This window comes from Carassius gibelio, chromosome B25 (genome assembly GCF_023724105.1).
Source record: "Carassius gibelio isolate Cgi1373 ecotype wild population from Czech Republic chromosome B25, carGib1.2-hapl.c, whole genome shotgun sequence".
NCBI classification, from domain to species: domain Eukaryota; kingdom Metazoa; phylum Chordata; class Actinopteri; order Cypriniformes; family Cyprinidae; genus Carassius; species Carassius gibelio.
In genome coordinates this window covers 24,190,300-24,207,449 of record NC_068420.1, presented here as the reverse complement: position 1 = coordinate 24,207,449, position 17,150 = coordinate 24,190,300, and the positions used below count along the sequence as shown (strand labels likewise).

At 42.2% G+C, this 17,150-nt stretch overlaps 1 protein-coding gene across 2 annotated transcripts in view; it reads left to right on the top strand.

The window, feature by feature from the left end:
* Positions 1-17,150, top strand: part of zgc:113516 (uncharacterized protein LOC541449 homolog) — a 91,045-nt gene that overhangs the window by 66,738 nt on the left and 7,157 nt on the right. The window contains exon 7 of one of the 2 annotated variants that reach the window (XM_052597042.1): positions 7,728-7,801. The exons of the other annotated variant lie outside the window; for it this stretch is intronic. Within the exon in view, the coding sequence (XP_052453002.1) occupies positions 7,728-7,801 (74 nt within the window). The remainder of the gene's footprint in view (positions 1-7,727; positions 7,802-17,150) is intronic. 2 annotated transcript variants of the gene reach the window in all.

Sequence of the window (17,150 nt, the reverse complement as noted above, 5' to 3'; positions counted from 1 at the left end):
TTAAAATCACCCGCGACAATAAAAGCAGCCTCTGGGTGAGCAGTCTGTTGTTTACTAATGGCTGCATGAAGTTCGTTCAAAGCAAGCTTGGCATTAGCATCCGGTGCAATATAGACTGCGGTTATTATGGTGGAAGTGAACTCCCGTGGCAGATAAAAAGGTCTACATTTAACCATGAGAAACTCTAGGTTAGCTGAGCAGTGTCTCCCAACAATGACAGTGTTCGTACACCAAGCTTTGTTGACATAAATGCACAATCCGCCACCTCTTGTCTTGCCGGAGTCATCTGCCGTTCTATCTGCCCGGAGCGTGTAGCGTCCTGCTAGCTCAATAGCATTGTTGGGTACGTCGCTGTGTAGCCATGTTTCTGTGAAAACCATGACATCGCAGTCCATAAGTCTCTTACTGTGGGTGATGCGGAGTCGTAACTCATCCATTTTGTTCACCAGTGACCGCACATTAGCCAGGAAAATGCTGGGTAAAGAGAGCCGGAGCGGTGTTAGCTTTAGCTTGGCTCTTAGACCTCCGCGCTTCCCCCGCCTTTGTTTACGATCTCGACGCCGCCTGCGAGCACTTCCGCCCGGCCGGGTAGAGTGCGAAGCCTCGGTTGTTCTAGCGATCTCAGGGATGAGTCGAAGATTGGTGATAAAACTGCTGGTAAAGTCCTCACCGATATCCAAAAGCTCCTGTCGGGTGTATGATGTTAAAGCAAAGCTGTTCAGTACGAACAGACCCGAGATGAGCAGGAATAATACTGCAAAATTGCAAAAACTGGAGAGACGCTGAGCCTCGCGATGTGTTCGCGCCGCCATCTTGGTCAAGTTAACCTAATATAGTGTTTTATATACATAAAAGTGCTGAGTAAGTGAAGCTATGATATACAGAATGTACAGTGGAGTTGCTATATACAGTATTGAGCAGAGTATATACAGAAAATAAATAGGAATGCAAATGTAGAGATTTTTTGTACATTATGAACAGAGCAATGTAGGATTATATACTCATGAACACCAGCAACGTGAGACCTTGTTTGGAGTCACAGTGGTAATAAATACAGTTGGATTAGTGTGCAAAAGTATTGTTAAACAACGTATTATATGCAAAATAACCGTAGTGCAATGATATTTTTATAGAAAGTTTACTGTGCTTTGTACAGTAACAACTTTAGACAATTTACGGTAATAGCTAAAATAGTGTGCAGTCTGTGCAAAATATGAGTAGTGCAAATACATGTATGTATAGTACTCTGACCAGTGCAGTAAAAGAGCAGGTGCAGGTTAGATTGGTGGTGCGGCGTTCAGGAGTGTCACAGCCTCAGGAAAGAAGCTCTTCCTGAGTCTACTAGTGCGAGAGCGTAGGCTCCTGTAACGCCTACCAGATGGAAGGAGGGTGAAAAGTCCATGGTTAGGGTGAGAGGCATCCTTGATGATGTTTCTTGCCCTGCCCAGACAGCGCTTCTGATAAATGTTCTTGATGTTAGTTAACTGGGTGCCGGTGATCCGTTGAGCGGTTTTCACCACCCGTTGGAGTGCTTTCCGGTCAGATGCAGAGCAATTGCTGGACCATACTGAGATGCAGTTTGTGAGTATGCTCTCAATGGTACAGCGGTAGAATTCAGCAAGGATCCTGGGACTCAGGTGAACTTTCTTAAGGCTCCGTAAGAATTAAAGGCGCTGCTGTGCCTTTTTGACCTGGGTGGAGGTGTTATGGGACCATGTGAGGTCATCTGTGATTTGGATGCCAAGGAACTTGAAACTCGACACATGCTCCACTACAGCTCCGTTGATGTAGATGGGTGTGTGTGCATGACTCCTAGTCCGCCTGAAGTCCACAATGATCTCCTTAGTCTTCCGGGTGTTTAGTTCCAGGTTGTTGGTGGCACACCACACAGCCAGGTGCTGCACCTCATCCCTGTAGGCTGACTCATCCTCATCCTTGATCAGACCTACCACCGTGGTGTCATCTGCAAATTTGATTATGGTGTTGGAGCCATAAACAGGAAAGCAGTCATGGGTGAAGAGGGATTAAAGGAGAGGGCACAGTACGCAGCACTGTGGCACACCGGTGTTCAGGGTGATAATAGAGGATGAGAGGTTATCTTATTTAACAGACTAAGGTTGTAGTATATTTTCTTCTGCCATGGATCTGAGGAATCACACAGTCTCTGGGTTTTGTTTCAAGAAGATAGACTTTATTTCAGAGAGAAATAAAGCCGTGATGTTCTCTGCGAGAAGATCTCCCGAATGCTAGGTGGCATCTCATTATATACCCTATACAGGGCATTTCCAAATAGTCAAAAATGTTTTTATGTTTACAATAAGGGGGAAGAGGCCCCCTCCTTAGATATAGACAAAGGCCCTGTCTGTATGTCTGACCACATGTGTCACGATCGGTGTACTGGAAAGAGAGAGACAGAGAGAGAGAGAACCAATTGCGTAACTCCGTAACACAGACGGACTCCATAACACAGACTGAGACAGACCGTGTATAAATACACAGAAGGATAATGAGGGAACAGGAGACAGGTGGGGAACAATCAATTACACAACAAGGAGGAAGGTGACCAAATAAGGGAACAGGAAGTGATATGGTGACAGACACCGTGAGAAAGGAGGACATCTAGTGGAACCCCAGGGAACACAACCCAGACACTGTGACAATACCCCCCCTCTACGGAGCGGCTCCCAGACGCTCCACGAAGACACAACACGGAGACCAGGAGGGAGGCGGACAGGTGGAGGCTCAGGGGGAGGGACGGAGGGACGGAAAAAAAACATGGGGAACAGACACCAGAAGTGTAAACACAAAACAGGGAGACCAGGAGGGAGGAGGACCGGAGGAGGTTCAGGGGGAGGGCCGGAGGGCCAGACTAACTGAGAGGAAGAGACAGAAATATAACAGAAACCAAAAACACAAAACGGAAGTCCATGAAGGACATCATGTGGCGCCCACCAGGGCGCAGCAGAAGACCACCACAGCCATGTGGACGAAGCCAGAGCCCTCCAGGGTGGAGCAGAAAACCACCACAACCGTGTGGTCAGGGCGAGAGCCCCCCAGGTCAAAGCAGAAGACCACCACAGCCATGTGGTCAGGACGAGAGCCCCCCAAGGCGGAGCTGACCTCCGTGCGGCCGGACCAACGGGACTACGAAACTCTGGTAATCCCCTGGTGTCTTTACTGGACTCCAGAAGATCGGTGACTTGACCTGACTCTGGAGGGTCAGCGGTGACTAGACCTGACTCTGGAGGGTCAGCGGTGACTAGCCTTGACTCCGGAGAGTCCACCGGAACCTGACTCGACTCCGGAGAGTCCACCAGAACCTGACTCGACTCCGGAGAGTCCACCGGAACCTGACTCGACTCCGGAGAGTCCATTGGAACCTGACTTGACTCCGGAGAGTTCACCGGAACCTGACTCGACTCCGGAGAGGCCACCGGAACCTGACTCGACTCCGGAGAGTCCAACGGAACCTGGCTTGACTCCGGAGAGTTCACAGGAACCTGATTCAACTCTGGAGAGTTCACGGGAACCTGACTCGACTCAGGACTGCCTGTGGAGACCTGAGGCGCCTCGGCTTCGGGCACAGCCTCCGGAACAGCATCGGACTCGGCCTCCGGAACAGCATCGGGCACCGCCTCGGCCTCCGGAACAGCATCGGGCACCGCCTCGGCCTCCAGAACAGCATCGGGTACCGCCTCGGCCTCCGGAACAGCATCGGGCACCTTGTTTGGAGACTCAGGCGTTGAGTCGGCCATCTTGTGCTGTGGCGCTGGGCTAGCGGCCATCATGGGCCTTGGCGCCGGGTTAGCGGCCATTTGCTGTAGTGCTGGGCTGGCGGCCATCTTGTGCGGTGGCGCTGGACCTGTGGACAATTTGGGCATTGGCACTGGGTTAGCGGCCATCTTGTGCTGTGGCGCTTGGCTGGTAGCCATCCTGGGCAGTGGTGCTGGGTTGAAAACCACCCCGGCGGAAGAGACAGGAGTGGCTGGGGCATCCCACCGACACCGATGCTGCAGGTAGCGCACGAATTCCCAGAATTCCAGTGTCTCTAACTGCGCCATCTCCTCCAGAGACACTGGATCATCCAGCCCGCCATTAAAATAGTCTTTAAGGGCCGTATCATTGTAGCCCATGCCCTCGGCCAGAACACCTGAGCCAGGGCACCCACTTCATTGCCCTCTTGGAGGAGGGCGGTTAACCTCAGATACTTGGCTCGCCTCTCCGCCATCTTGGCTGGGGAACGGAAAAACGATATACCGCTGGGTAAACAGTCCAGGCAGGGTCAAAACCAGAATATCCAAAACCAACATAAACAAGACACGAAGACAAGGCAAGGCAAGGCAAGACAAGGCAAGGCAAGACAAGAAGCGATGGACATGAATAACTATCAAACATTAAACAAGGACTCCGTAACACAGACTCAGACAGACCGGGTATAAATACACAGAAGGATAATGAGGGAACAGGAGACAGGTGGGGAACAATCAATTACATAACAAGGAGGAAGGTGACCAAATAAGGGAACAGGAAGTGATCTGGTGACAGACACCATGAGAAAGGAGGACATCTAGTGGAACCCCAGGGAACACAACCCAGACACTGTGACAACATGTTTCTCAGCTGGTCTGTACAATTTAGCCCCATAGGCATATTTCTTTCTATACTTAACCTATAGGATTATAATGGAATAATAACTAGCAACAAAAATGGCTAGATTCACATTGATAATACTTGATTAAAATCTTATTAATAAAAATCTTCCAAAAGGTCTGTTTATCAGAATGGGCATACGGATTCCAAGCTGGCTGAGCTTGGAGATCAGCTTGGAGGGGATTACTGTATTAAATGCCGAACTGAAGATTATGAACAGCATTCTCACATGTGTTTTGACTGTCCAGGTGGGTGAGGGCAGAGTGAAGTGCCGTTGAGATGGCGTCCTCTGTTGACCTATTGTGTCGATAGGCAAATTTGAATGGGTCTAGTGAAGCAGGGAGACGGGATTTTAAGTGGGATGCAACTAGTTTCTCAAAGCACTTGACAATGATGGGGGTGAGGGCAACCGGACAGAAGTCGTTAGGGACAGTGGAGTGGAGTGGAGCGGAGCGTTTCAGTACTGGTACGATGGTGGAGGTTTTGAAGATAGCGGGAACAGTAGTTTGGGCCAGGGACAGATTGAAAATGTCCGTGAAGACCTCAGCCAGCTGCTCCACACAGGTTTTTAGCACACAACCAGGTATTCCTTCAGGGCCAGCTGCTTTCCGTGCATTCACCTTATGCAGAGTATGGTAAACATCTGATGTGGAGATTGTGAGAGGCAGTTCACTGGGATGATGCTCAGCTTTAAGTGAGATCTTATTATTTTGATCAAAACAAGCATAAAAGTGGTTGAGCTCGTCAGAGAGGGAGGCAGAGCTGGAGGGGGGCACAGAGTTAGGTGGTTTGCTGTCTGTGATAGATTGTATGCTTTGCCACATATGCTGGAGGTCTGAAGAATTGAAGTGTTCTTCAATCTTCTGTTTATGTGTGAGGTTGGCTCTGGCTGAGCTGTAAGCCTCCCAGTTCCCAGACCTGAAGGCGCCATCTCAAAAGCTTTTGAATTTTAAATTTTTTTGTGTGTGGTCACTCAGCCCACACATCTGTTGATGTGCTCCAGGACAGAGTTGGTGTAAGTGTCAATGTTAATCTGAGAGTTTTGGTGGCCTGGGCAGCAAACTCACTCCAGTGTGCTGGAATTGATGTTGGAGAGTGGAGTCAGCACCTTCCAGCCAGATTTTAAAAGTCCTTATTGTAGGTTTCAAACATTTGATGACCAGGGTATACTCGGGGAGCAGGAAGAAAGAGAGGTGGTCAGACTGACCCTGATGGGGGAGGGGTGTGACTTTGTGGGCACCAGTCACATTAGTATAAACGTGGTCTAATGTTTTATGTCCACTTGTAGTGTAGGAGACATTTTGATTAAATTTAGGGGGAACAGATCTTAAAGTGCAGTGATTAAAGTTACCATCAACCTTTGCACTCATGATTGTTCCATTACCCTCAGCTATGAGTAAATAAGGTACTATGCTCACCTGTATTTATGTCATGTGGTTTTTGTCTTTTGTTGCTGGAATATGGAGCTCTGTTACCTTGTGTTCTTTTAATTTTTATTTTTGTGTTACCTGTGTTGGATTACCTTTTGCCCTTGTTTTCGGATTACTGTGTAGGACTACAATAAACTGCACATGGATCTTCTATGTTTTCCCAAGTATTTTGTGACAGTAATGCTGTTTATACCAGATGCAGATTTAGGATTCCTGGTTTCTAAGTCCACCCACCTGTGCCGTCTCACCACTTTATTGGACTGATTTCACACATGCTTCATGATGTGGTCACGCAGACACATTCCCAAAGTATTCTGATGCAGAGCCAGTTCCCTTAAAGGGGAACTGTAGTTATGTCTAAGTTGAGCAAGTGCTACTCATGTATTGGTCATTTATAGTTAGTAAGGTAGTTTTTAAGTTTACGTATGGTATAGGAATTAGGGATCTAGAATAGGGCCAGAATTAGACATCAAAATGTGCTTTATCGGTATTAATAAACATTTAAAATGCAAGTGATATGAATGCTAATATGCAATTGTACAGATATACATCTGTAATATGGGACTTCTGTTATCAGAGAACCACAGTTATGCAGTTTTTCCTCTTTTGGAACATAAGGTGATTCATAATTAAATGAGTACCAGAAAACTTTAGGCCAAAGCTCGCTGGATTTTTGAAAATTACCATTGAATCTGTGGCCATATATTCTGGACACTTGTCTAAACAGAGGAGCAGAGATGTCAAACGACAGGGGAGACTGCCGGACAGACCCAGGAAATCCAAACACATCACGAGGGTCAGAGAGGATTTGGAGGAATCCTGGACCAGCCAAAAGTCACTGAGCTAGTTAAAAGATGTGAAATTGCAAGGCTCCAGGGGTCGATGAGGTTCAGGCAGAGATAATTAAAACTCTGGGTGGAAATCAGGGAAAGATTAGGAAAGTGCTTGGTAATTGGTAAATGGGTGGGTGGGGTTTATAAAGAGGATGAGATAGTGTGTTCCTTCTTATACATGTTGTCCTAATGTACCAATTCCCAATAAGGCTGTGAACTTCAGCGCTTACTTAGTATGTGGCCGGGTGTGAAGCGATGAGAATGAGCCAGAAAACCGTGTTTTGCCCCCTTCGGGTAGGGACTGCTTGCTTCCCAGTGTTGAGGTGTTAAAGTATGTTGTGGTTTTGTTCACAAATGAGGGAATTTTGGAGCATGAGTTGGTGCATCTCTGCAGTGGCAGCAGTAATACAGTTGTTGTACTGACATGCACTGTTAAAGAGAGAGTTGAGCATGAGGGCAAAGCTCTCAAATTACCAGTTTATGCTCCTTAAATAGGTTTATGGTCTGGACAGTAGTGGCAGAAAGTACAAGATTATGTATTCAAGCGGCCAATACAAGTTTGTTCCGCAAGGTGTCTGAGTAGATCCTGAGAGGCAGAGTGTGAAACTGGGAAGGTAGGGACTCGGAGGAGAGCCACTGTTTCACCATGGTGAAGAGATTGAGGTGGATCAGAGAATGAATGTTGCAAGCTTTAGTAGTGTGCATTATAAACTATTATAATGGTGGGTGAATTAATTGTTAATGGGCTAGATAATTAGTTGTTGCCATGTTTGTACATTTTCCAATCTAAGACTATTTCATTTTTTCCCCCTAGGTGGCTCATATTTTCTGGTGTCTATGGGCTCTCCTGCAGGCAAAACATTCCACCATTGACTTTGACTTCCAGAGGTTGGTTGCCTTACTTTATAAATTAGTCAGTGTTGGGAGTAACAACGTTTAAGTATAACAGCGTTACTAACAGTTTAATTTTCAGTAACGGAGTAATGTAATTAATTTATTTTCCCATCGTTGCAACGCTGTTATTTTTACTGAGAATGTAAAGTCTTGCGTCACTACAATTTGGTTGAATAAAGCGCGAAGTGTCATGCTTTGGCTAGTGGCTACACATCAGCTGCCTGACACCGTTGCAAATACGATGATGATTGGCTGGGTGGGCGGTGCCCTGCAAACGCTGTTTCACTGCACGCTCTGACAACCACTAAACACAAGACGGCATCAGCGATAATGGCATGCCATGCTATGCCCAGGGAAAAAGACTTTATCCATGTCTGCCTCAAGCAACTCAAATCTTATGAACCACCTCACATCAACACATGCTAACATGTTACTTTACTGAATATGCAATGCTGTGTTCAAAACAGACGTGACTTGCGCGAATAAATCGCGCTATTCGCGTGTAGTTGGACGCTTGAACATTTTGAGTTCATACGATTCACTCGCGTGTCAAGTTAACTTCACAACAGACGCGAATTTGCGTCATGGCCGGACTTCTGCCTGTTGAATTCACGCAGCATTTTCAAGCACCGTTTTTATTCAGATAATTTTCTAAATATTACTCTTATCGTGTCATGAAATGTAGTTTTAAAAGTATTTCATGCGAGAATGTAGTTGTTTTAAACTCAAATATGCGGTTTATTTAAAAAATGTGTTTCGCCTATTTTCGGAGGTTGTCTATTCGCGTCTTTGCATCGATTTAACATTGAAATCACTTGCGCCAGATGCTCTATTCGCATCTGGTGTGAACGCACCATAAGAGTTGGATAGTGTTCTCTTTATTGTGCAGTAACTTTAGGCCTAAAATACAGTTACAGAGATTTGGACTAATGGCCAGGCTCTGTTTCTTTTTACCCAAGTTTAAGTTTGTCTTAATTTTGTACTTGAATTCTATTTTTTTATTTCTATGCATATCATATGGCAGGCTGCAATCTATGGAGTTTAAATAAATACAACATTTTCTAAAATACTTAAGTGTTTTTATTCTTCAATCAGTTAATATAAACATCTTTTATATTAAAGATGTTATAGGACGTAATAGTGTTATAGAACATAAAAAATAACGTCACAGTTACTTTGCTGAGTAACTAATTACTTTTACAGTGTGAGACACAGAGGCATATTTTGAGCTACAGGCAAAAAAAAGAAAGAAAAGTGAAAAATTTTCACAAAAAATAATTTCACTAAGCCCTTATCTAGACATTACTCACGGCATTCTATCCATACACAGATTTACAGTAGGCTAAATCTATTTAAAGGGGTCCTATAATGCTCAAATGAATGCTCAAATGGTTCCTGCATTAAATGGAGGCCCACCTTCTGAAATTTGCTGTGATTTGTTAGCTGGGCCAGTGTGTGTTGTGATTGGCATCAATCGGCACCTGGTCGGGAAATGTCATGCTCCGTACCATAGCCGCATGCTGTAAATGTGAGTTTCAGTGTAAATATTGAGCGCAAAATTTCGTATGCCTTCGGAAAGCTAGAGTGTCTCTGTTGCCATTCTCTAGTGCAACTCATACAGGTCTCGTCCCATTCATCAATATTTGTGATATCACAAATCCCGTAAAATTTTTGTTGGTAGTCCAAATGGGTCGTTCATTGTAATTTCTGAAAAGTGATTTCTGTTAAAATATTTCCTCCTGAAGTGGACTTTGAGCTTTGTAACTTTGCAGAGCTTTTTATACTCCAACAGCAACATAACAACTATAGTTGAAAAAGTGAAAAATCATAATAGGACCCCTTTAATTGTTCATGCGATCAATCAGGTATATCTTAATTTAAAGTTTTGGTAATTGTTGAGGAAAACTATTAGATGTCTAACATTATATTTTATCCATTCATTAAATTATTGTAGCAATGCCATGTAAGAGGTCATTTATTTATACTGTTGTTTATCAACACTCATGCATTGTAGATCGTTTAATCTATATTAATTATATTTAATCTATAACTGTATTGTTGCCTCTATATGCGTGTGTATTTTACATTTAGTCATTTAGAAGATGATTTTATCCAAAGTAACTTACAAATGTGGACAATGGAAGCAATCAAAATCAACAAAAGAGCATTGGTATACAAGTGCTATAACAAGTATCAGTTAGCTTAATGCAGTACACGTATCAATAGTATTTTTAAATAATATAATAAATGGAAAAAAAGAAACTGTTAAAATAGAAAAGAATAGAGCAAGCTAGTGTAACAGATTTTATTTGATTCTGTTATATCTGCATGCCTTTTTAAGCCATTTGGTACTCCAGATGTGCTTTTCTGTGCACTCACAGGCACATCCAAAGTGCACGCTGCGGTCAAATTGAGTTTGTTGCGCTTAAGTGGCCAAATACATCAATAATGTATCATCATTGTCAGTTTTTTCTTTAGTTAATGTAAAAAGTTGTGAAAGAAAATGCATTTGTATTAGTATTGGATCCATGAAATAGTTCTTGTGACAGCAGCAACCTTATAAAGCTGTGCCGTCTGTCAATAATGTTAATCAAACAACTAGTGGTGGAAATGTTGATTCTTTCAAGAGACTCCAACAAATTGAGTTTTTCAGTTCGTTCACAAAAATGATTTGTTCAGATTCGTTCACTGATTCGTTCAGTGACCATTTCTTCATATTACACAAATATGCAAGCAGATTGCAAAAAAAAAAAAAAAAAGTCTTATGTTATTTCACTAATTAATTTAATTCAACAAACGTATTCAAATGTTACAAAAATTTGTTTGGATTTATTAAAATGTGTGCATAATTGCATTAAATAAATATACTAAATAAGTTGTTCAGATAAACAAAGCACAAGGTTTTCTTGCATAATTAACATTTTAATGGTTTGGTCAGACAGTACATATATAACATATTCACATTAATAAATCTGGGATTAAACGTGGAGTTATGTTCTAGATGGTAAATGGTAAAAAACAAGCGTATGTGCACAGTACCTATAACTGCGCTTTGTATCTGCTGTTTGCATTTACATGTTAAATGGCTGACTGACCCAGGATACTCTCATTCATTTCATTCACAAATGAGATGTACCAGTTCATTCAGCTTGTTCACAAATGACATGTACCAGTTCATTCAGCTTGTTCACAAATGACATGTACCAGTTCATTCATTTCGTTCACGAATGAGAAGATATCTCGATCTCCTTCAGACTCAAACAAAACTTGTTCAGTGAAGGGTATGAAGGGTGTATTCATTCACTACATTCAACAAATCACATGCTACATCACATCTCTTACTCAAAGGCTATTGGCTCGAGTTTGAGTAATAGTTTGACAGGATGAAACCGTTCACTGCTAATAGTGCTGCCTTGCTGTGGAGGGAGGAATTTCAGAACGAGAAATATGAGTCAATGGACTATGTGAATGAGAATGATTTGTTCACCTTAAAGATTTTTTTCAAAAAGTACGATACTTTCATAAACAAAATATCACTACAAACAACAAAAGACAGATAAATCCATACTTCTCTTGACTAAATAATGTTTTGTTGATTTAATGTTTATTACATTTTTGTAGCCTATTTAAAAAGCAGACATTCTTTCCCACCTTCACCAACCTGATCCATCCCAATAATGCCCAGAAGCCATTCTCTCTCCTTTAGTATTCATGTGTCAGATTTGAATGGGCCCTGGTTGACCAAATTCTTCCACTCTGGAGGAATCTGCTCTGCTGGGAGGTCTGGAATGTCACGGCCGGGATATAGGAACACACGGAGAGAGATCCAAATGCGGGTATGTCATTTATTAGGGTTAATCCAAAGAATAAACAGTCCAAGCAGGGGTCAAAACCAGAAACATGGATATGAGCCTATAATAAACAGGAGATTTAGGATCAAGGTTGGGTTATAGTCATTTTAAGAGCAGGGGGGACATGACCAGACTGGAGGGACTGCTTTATAATCATGGTGATAAGTTGACTAAGAGCAGGAATGTTTGCGTTTACCAGTGCTGTAGGTAGGGGTCGAGGGCACAGCTGGAGGATCTCATTCCTCTAATGATGTCCTCTACATCAGATTGTGTAACTTCTGGAAAGCTGCCTCTCTGTCTTGTCATTCCAGACTGTGGCTTGTCAGTTAGAACAGATAATGGGGAGTGCACAGCAAGAGATGAACGAATTTTGGCTATTTTTGACCTAAACAAAGCCATAAATTCATTACAATCTTCTTCTGAAGCTCCTGTGAGCAGAGCAGTTTGTGGTTTAAGAAGATGGTGGATCAACAACTGTTTGGAATTTCCATGACTATTTTGAATGATGCATGAATAATACTCTGACCATGCAACTTTGATAAACTTTGATTAAGATTTTTGGTGATCTCGATAAGCCAGCTTGTGAATGATAAGTCCAGATGCTATGTACTGCCGCTCCATGGCACATCCAGCTGCTTTCATTTTCTTCAGGACACTTCTGAACCAGGGAGCCGAGCATGAGAATGAAATTGTTCTAACTTTAATGGGTGGATGAGTTTCATTGTAAAATCCCACAGATTCAGTAACTGATGATATATTTGCAAATTGCAGGTTTTGTAGGCTTAAAGTCAGGTTTTCTGTGTTTATATTTTTAAGGTTTCTAAAACGCATTACATGCTTTGGTTTAGTATAGGAACAGAGAACAGGCAGCTCCATGGAAATGACCTTATGGTCAGATACACCCAGATCATAAACAGTTGGTGGAACTAGAGAGTAATCAAGAAGTCCAGAGTGTTCCCCTTAAAAAAAAAAAAAAGTGACGTGACATTCGGCCAAGTATGGTGACCCATACTCAGAATTTGTGCTCTGCATTTAACCCATCCGAAGTGCACACACACAGAGCAGTGAACACACACACCCGGAGCAGTGTTCATCATTTATGCTGCGGCGCCCAGGGAGCAGTTGGGGGTTCAGTGCCTTGCTCAAGGGCACCTAAGTCGTGGTATTGAGGGTGGAGAGAGAACTGTACATGCACTCCCCCCACCCACAATTCCTGCCGGCCCGAGACTCGAACTCACAACCCTTCGATTGGGAGTCCAACCCTCTAACCATTAGGCCATGACTTCCCTTTATGTGTGTAGGGACACATCTTAATATGTGTAGGGACATCGACATGTTATCTGAGGTTAAGGCATTCCAGTAGCTGAGGCAAATTCTGAGGCAAAGTGACAAGTGGAGTTGTTGACATGTATATTAAAATCTCCAAGTATTTATAATTAATAAGAAAATTTTGTAACTCAGAGTTGAAACCGGTGTTTGTTTTGGGAGGTCTGTAAATTAGTAATACTGTCATTGGGAAGGGGGGCTTACAACTAAATGCCAGACATTCAAACGAAGACAGCTCAGAATAAAAAAAGCATGGATGTATAGGAGTCTGCCTTAGTTGTTGTTATGATTCTATGACTTGCATGTTCCTCGACATTTATAAACCGATCTGCATTGCAATTTGACAAAAATCTGGTGAAAATTCATCTGGTGTACTCCAGCCTTGACACTAATTACAAGCGTTTTCGGTAAATTATTTTAGCATTAGATTCTGATAGTTGAAGCAAGTCCCTCACAGGGATGCAGGGAGTATGGTAATGCAGCATCTCATTCCTTCTGGGAACCAGGGTTTCATATGCAACCTAGAGATGTTCCCCTTCAGCAACTTGAGCTGCGTCAAAACACTTTGGGGAATGAGTATGCCCATGCCACCATACTGAAAACTGCCTGTCTAGTGTGAAATCATGTACCACTAAGACAGAAGCACTTGACATTTTCTGGAACTGCTTCACAGTGAGTGACTAGCATTCTCTCACTCTCTTGACTGCTGTGAAGATCGACTCAACCTGAACAGAAGACAAAGGTGCCTGCAGCATGCTTGAGTTCCACACTACACCCAGATATGTGGTCCCCTCTACTGGAGAAAAGCACACTTTTCTTTGCATTTAGTATTATCCCCAACTCTTTCATGTGAGTGAGAATGACATCTCAATTGCCAAACAGTTACCTGTTTTGACTGAGCTAGTATCAACCAATTGTCGAGGTAATTCTGTATGCAGATGCCCTGGAGCCACAGAGGAGCAAGAGCATCATCCGCACACTTGGTGAAAGTGTGGGGTGTGTGTGCCAGACCAAATGGAAGAACCCAATATTGGTTTACTCCAAAAGCAAACATAGGAATTTCCTATGTTGAGGAAGGATGTTTATATGGAATAATGTGCCCTTCAGATCTATCATCACAAACCAGTACTCAGACCTGATTTGAGACATAACCTGTTTGAGTGTGAGCATTCTGAACTTGAGTCACATAACGGAGTGGTTTTACAAACACGTATCTAAAATCAGATGCAACCCCCCATCCTTCTTCAGAACGATGAAGTACTGGCTCTAAAACCCAGACTCTCTTTCAAGAGGAGGGACCACCTCATTGGCCTCAAGAGAGTGTCTACTCAGCAGGAGACCTCCTTGGATATAGCAAGCCTTTCAGGACCGCTAAGCTAACTGGTGACAGGAGAACCACCTCTCACTCAACATCGACAAGACCAAGGAACTGGTGTTGGATTTCAGGACACAGAGCAGAGGACACCTGTGGGGCGGGTAAGCATCTTTAATTTCCTCGGCATTAACATCTGTGAGGATCTCACCTGGTCTACACACACTGACGCAGTGCTGAAGAAGGCACATTAACGCCTCTTCTTCCTGAGATGGCTGGGGAAGTTTGTAATGAGCCCCAGCATCCTCAGAACATTCTATACTTTCACTATAGAGAGCATCCTGATGTACTGCATCACTGCCTGGTTTGAAAATGGCACCGTTGGCAACCTCAAAGCTCTGAAAAGGGTCATGTGAACTGCCAGTCACATTGTTGGAGGCTAGTTTCCCTCCCTCCAGGACATCTACCTCAGGCAGTGTATAAGGATAGCCTGGAGGATCATCAGTGACTCCAGCCACCATCCCACAGACTGCTCTCTTTCCTGCCCTTAGGAAGAATCTACCTGCTACCACTGTATACCATCCAATGTACATCCATGACATTTTCTGTATCCAGTTCAAGTACAATCTGTTGCAATGTAGCTTAGTTTATACGCTATATGTTGCAAAATGTAGACTATGTACATACTGTGTATAGTGTATAATTTGTAGTGGAAATTGCATGTATATACATACAGTATTGCATATAATGTGTAGTGCTAACTGTAAGTATGTCTAATAGTACACTGGGTACTGACTATATGTACAGTAGATGGCAATCCAAAATCATGGTTCTACTGCCGCCTGTGCTGCCGCCGCTGCTGCTGCCACTGCCGTGTCTGCAAAGCACATTTACAGCTTTTGACTGCTGGGTGGTGCTTTAACCACCAGGTTATCAAACAAGCGGATCAAAGCACATTTCCGCGAATAGCCATCAGCTTTGCCTCACTGATGTGTTACATTTGACACTGCAGTCAGGTAAAATAAAATAAAAAACACTGGAGGCTAATTACATTATTTAAAATTCACAAATGAACCTTTAATCCTTATGAAGACATGTCCGTTTTATAGAATGAATTCAAGCATATAAATAATTGTCAAGCCTATGTGCCAGTGAATATACAATATTTCTCTACATCATATTTTAGATTTGACACATTTAAATAGTGTGCAGTATTATTTATATAAAAGTAAATTGTGGTTTACTTTGCATCGGAGCATTAAAAGTGGTAGCCTATTTTAGTGAGCTAGGCTTGCTGTTTTATAAATTATATTCTTTATTTTAGTAAAACATGAGGCCCTGTATAATTTTGCTCCCATTATTTAGGCCTAATTATAAAAATAAAAAAACGAAGAAATGAAACTTGCACGATTTATCTAAATCATTGAAACTGTAAAGATGGACGGATTAATAAAAAATAAAAACTTGTTTAAACTCAAGTTCTCTCATTGTAATAAACAAAATGCTCACAATGTAAAAAAGAGCTTCATTAATTGACAACTTCAGTGATTTTAGTGAAGTTCATTGAGTCTTCTTTACTTGCTTTCATATAATTTGAGTAAAAAAATAAAAATAAAATAATAATAAGTAAATTGCAGCCGAATTTAAATGCATGTTTGTATATTATTACGTAAAATATCAGTACAAGATTTGTGGCGGGCACGATGCTGATTTTTATCTTCATTAAAAATCTTGTTTGGTTTTATTTTGGATGACTGCATGTAAAAAAAAAAATATTTACTTTGTAATGCATAGTCAAAATGTGAGTTATTATTTATATTCAAGTGTTTCAAATCGCAAAAATTATTAATGCGCATGCATGACAGTGAGGCGTCCTCATGTTCATGTTAATTTTTTCCTGATAATGATATAACTGAAAATTGTGGTGTCTCACAGACATGTGAAATAGATCTACAGAAAGCTTAAATTGTCTTTTAAAAGAATCAATTCAATACGAAAGCATTATGCAATATGTGAAGGTTGCGCTTCTCTCTACATGCGCAAGCATTGTGAATTTCATCTTGCAGCCGACAAGAAAACATTTGTTTATTATTAAATAAATAAACTGTTTCCTTTTTCACAGTTATTAGGCTACTTCTGCCTGTGCCTTTTGTGGCAAACTTAATGCACGTGCTTGAGCAGAATATATTAACGCTGTATTATGGATGTAAATTTAATATAAACCTCAGATTAGCTGAATAATGACCTATTAAATACCCTCTAGACATCTCTGTTATAGTTTTTAAAGCATTTTATACACGTTAGCATAAATTCTATAATCCTAAACATTGTTTTTTCCTCAGAAACACAAAATCGAAAATTGAAGTAAAATTTCTATTTTATGTTTTGAGAATGGCCAGCACTTCTCTGCAGATATTGTGCTTCTGGTTTGTGCATTTTAAATTACATGAAGTCTACAAAATATAATGTCTCCCAAAACTCCTAACTTTTTTGTCATGTCTGTAATGCATGTGCATGTGTTTGAAGTGGATCAAACCTTTCTTTAAAGTTGTCCTAAATCCTGCTCTGCAAGTTGGAAACCCTCATAAGACACTGTCCATATGAAAGAGCAAGAAATTCACACCTTTATTTCGATCCCCACAAGCTATACAGAACAATTCCAAACCCCAACCCCCTCCAGCTGAACTGAACTCAGGCTGATTTTTGGCTGTGAGGAACGGTGTGTTGTCAAGTTACTGGGTTGAAACATGCCTGCACTCACAGCAGCCCGCCCCCACAAGAGGTTTGTGTCAAAACACCAAACGAAAAACTGCGAAGCGTAAGCGAAATCTTTGGCAATGCATTCAGAATCCAC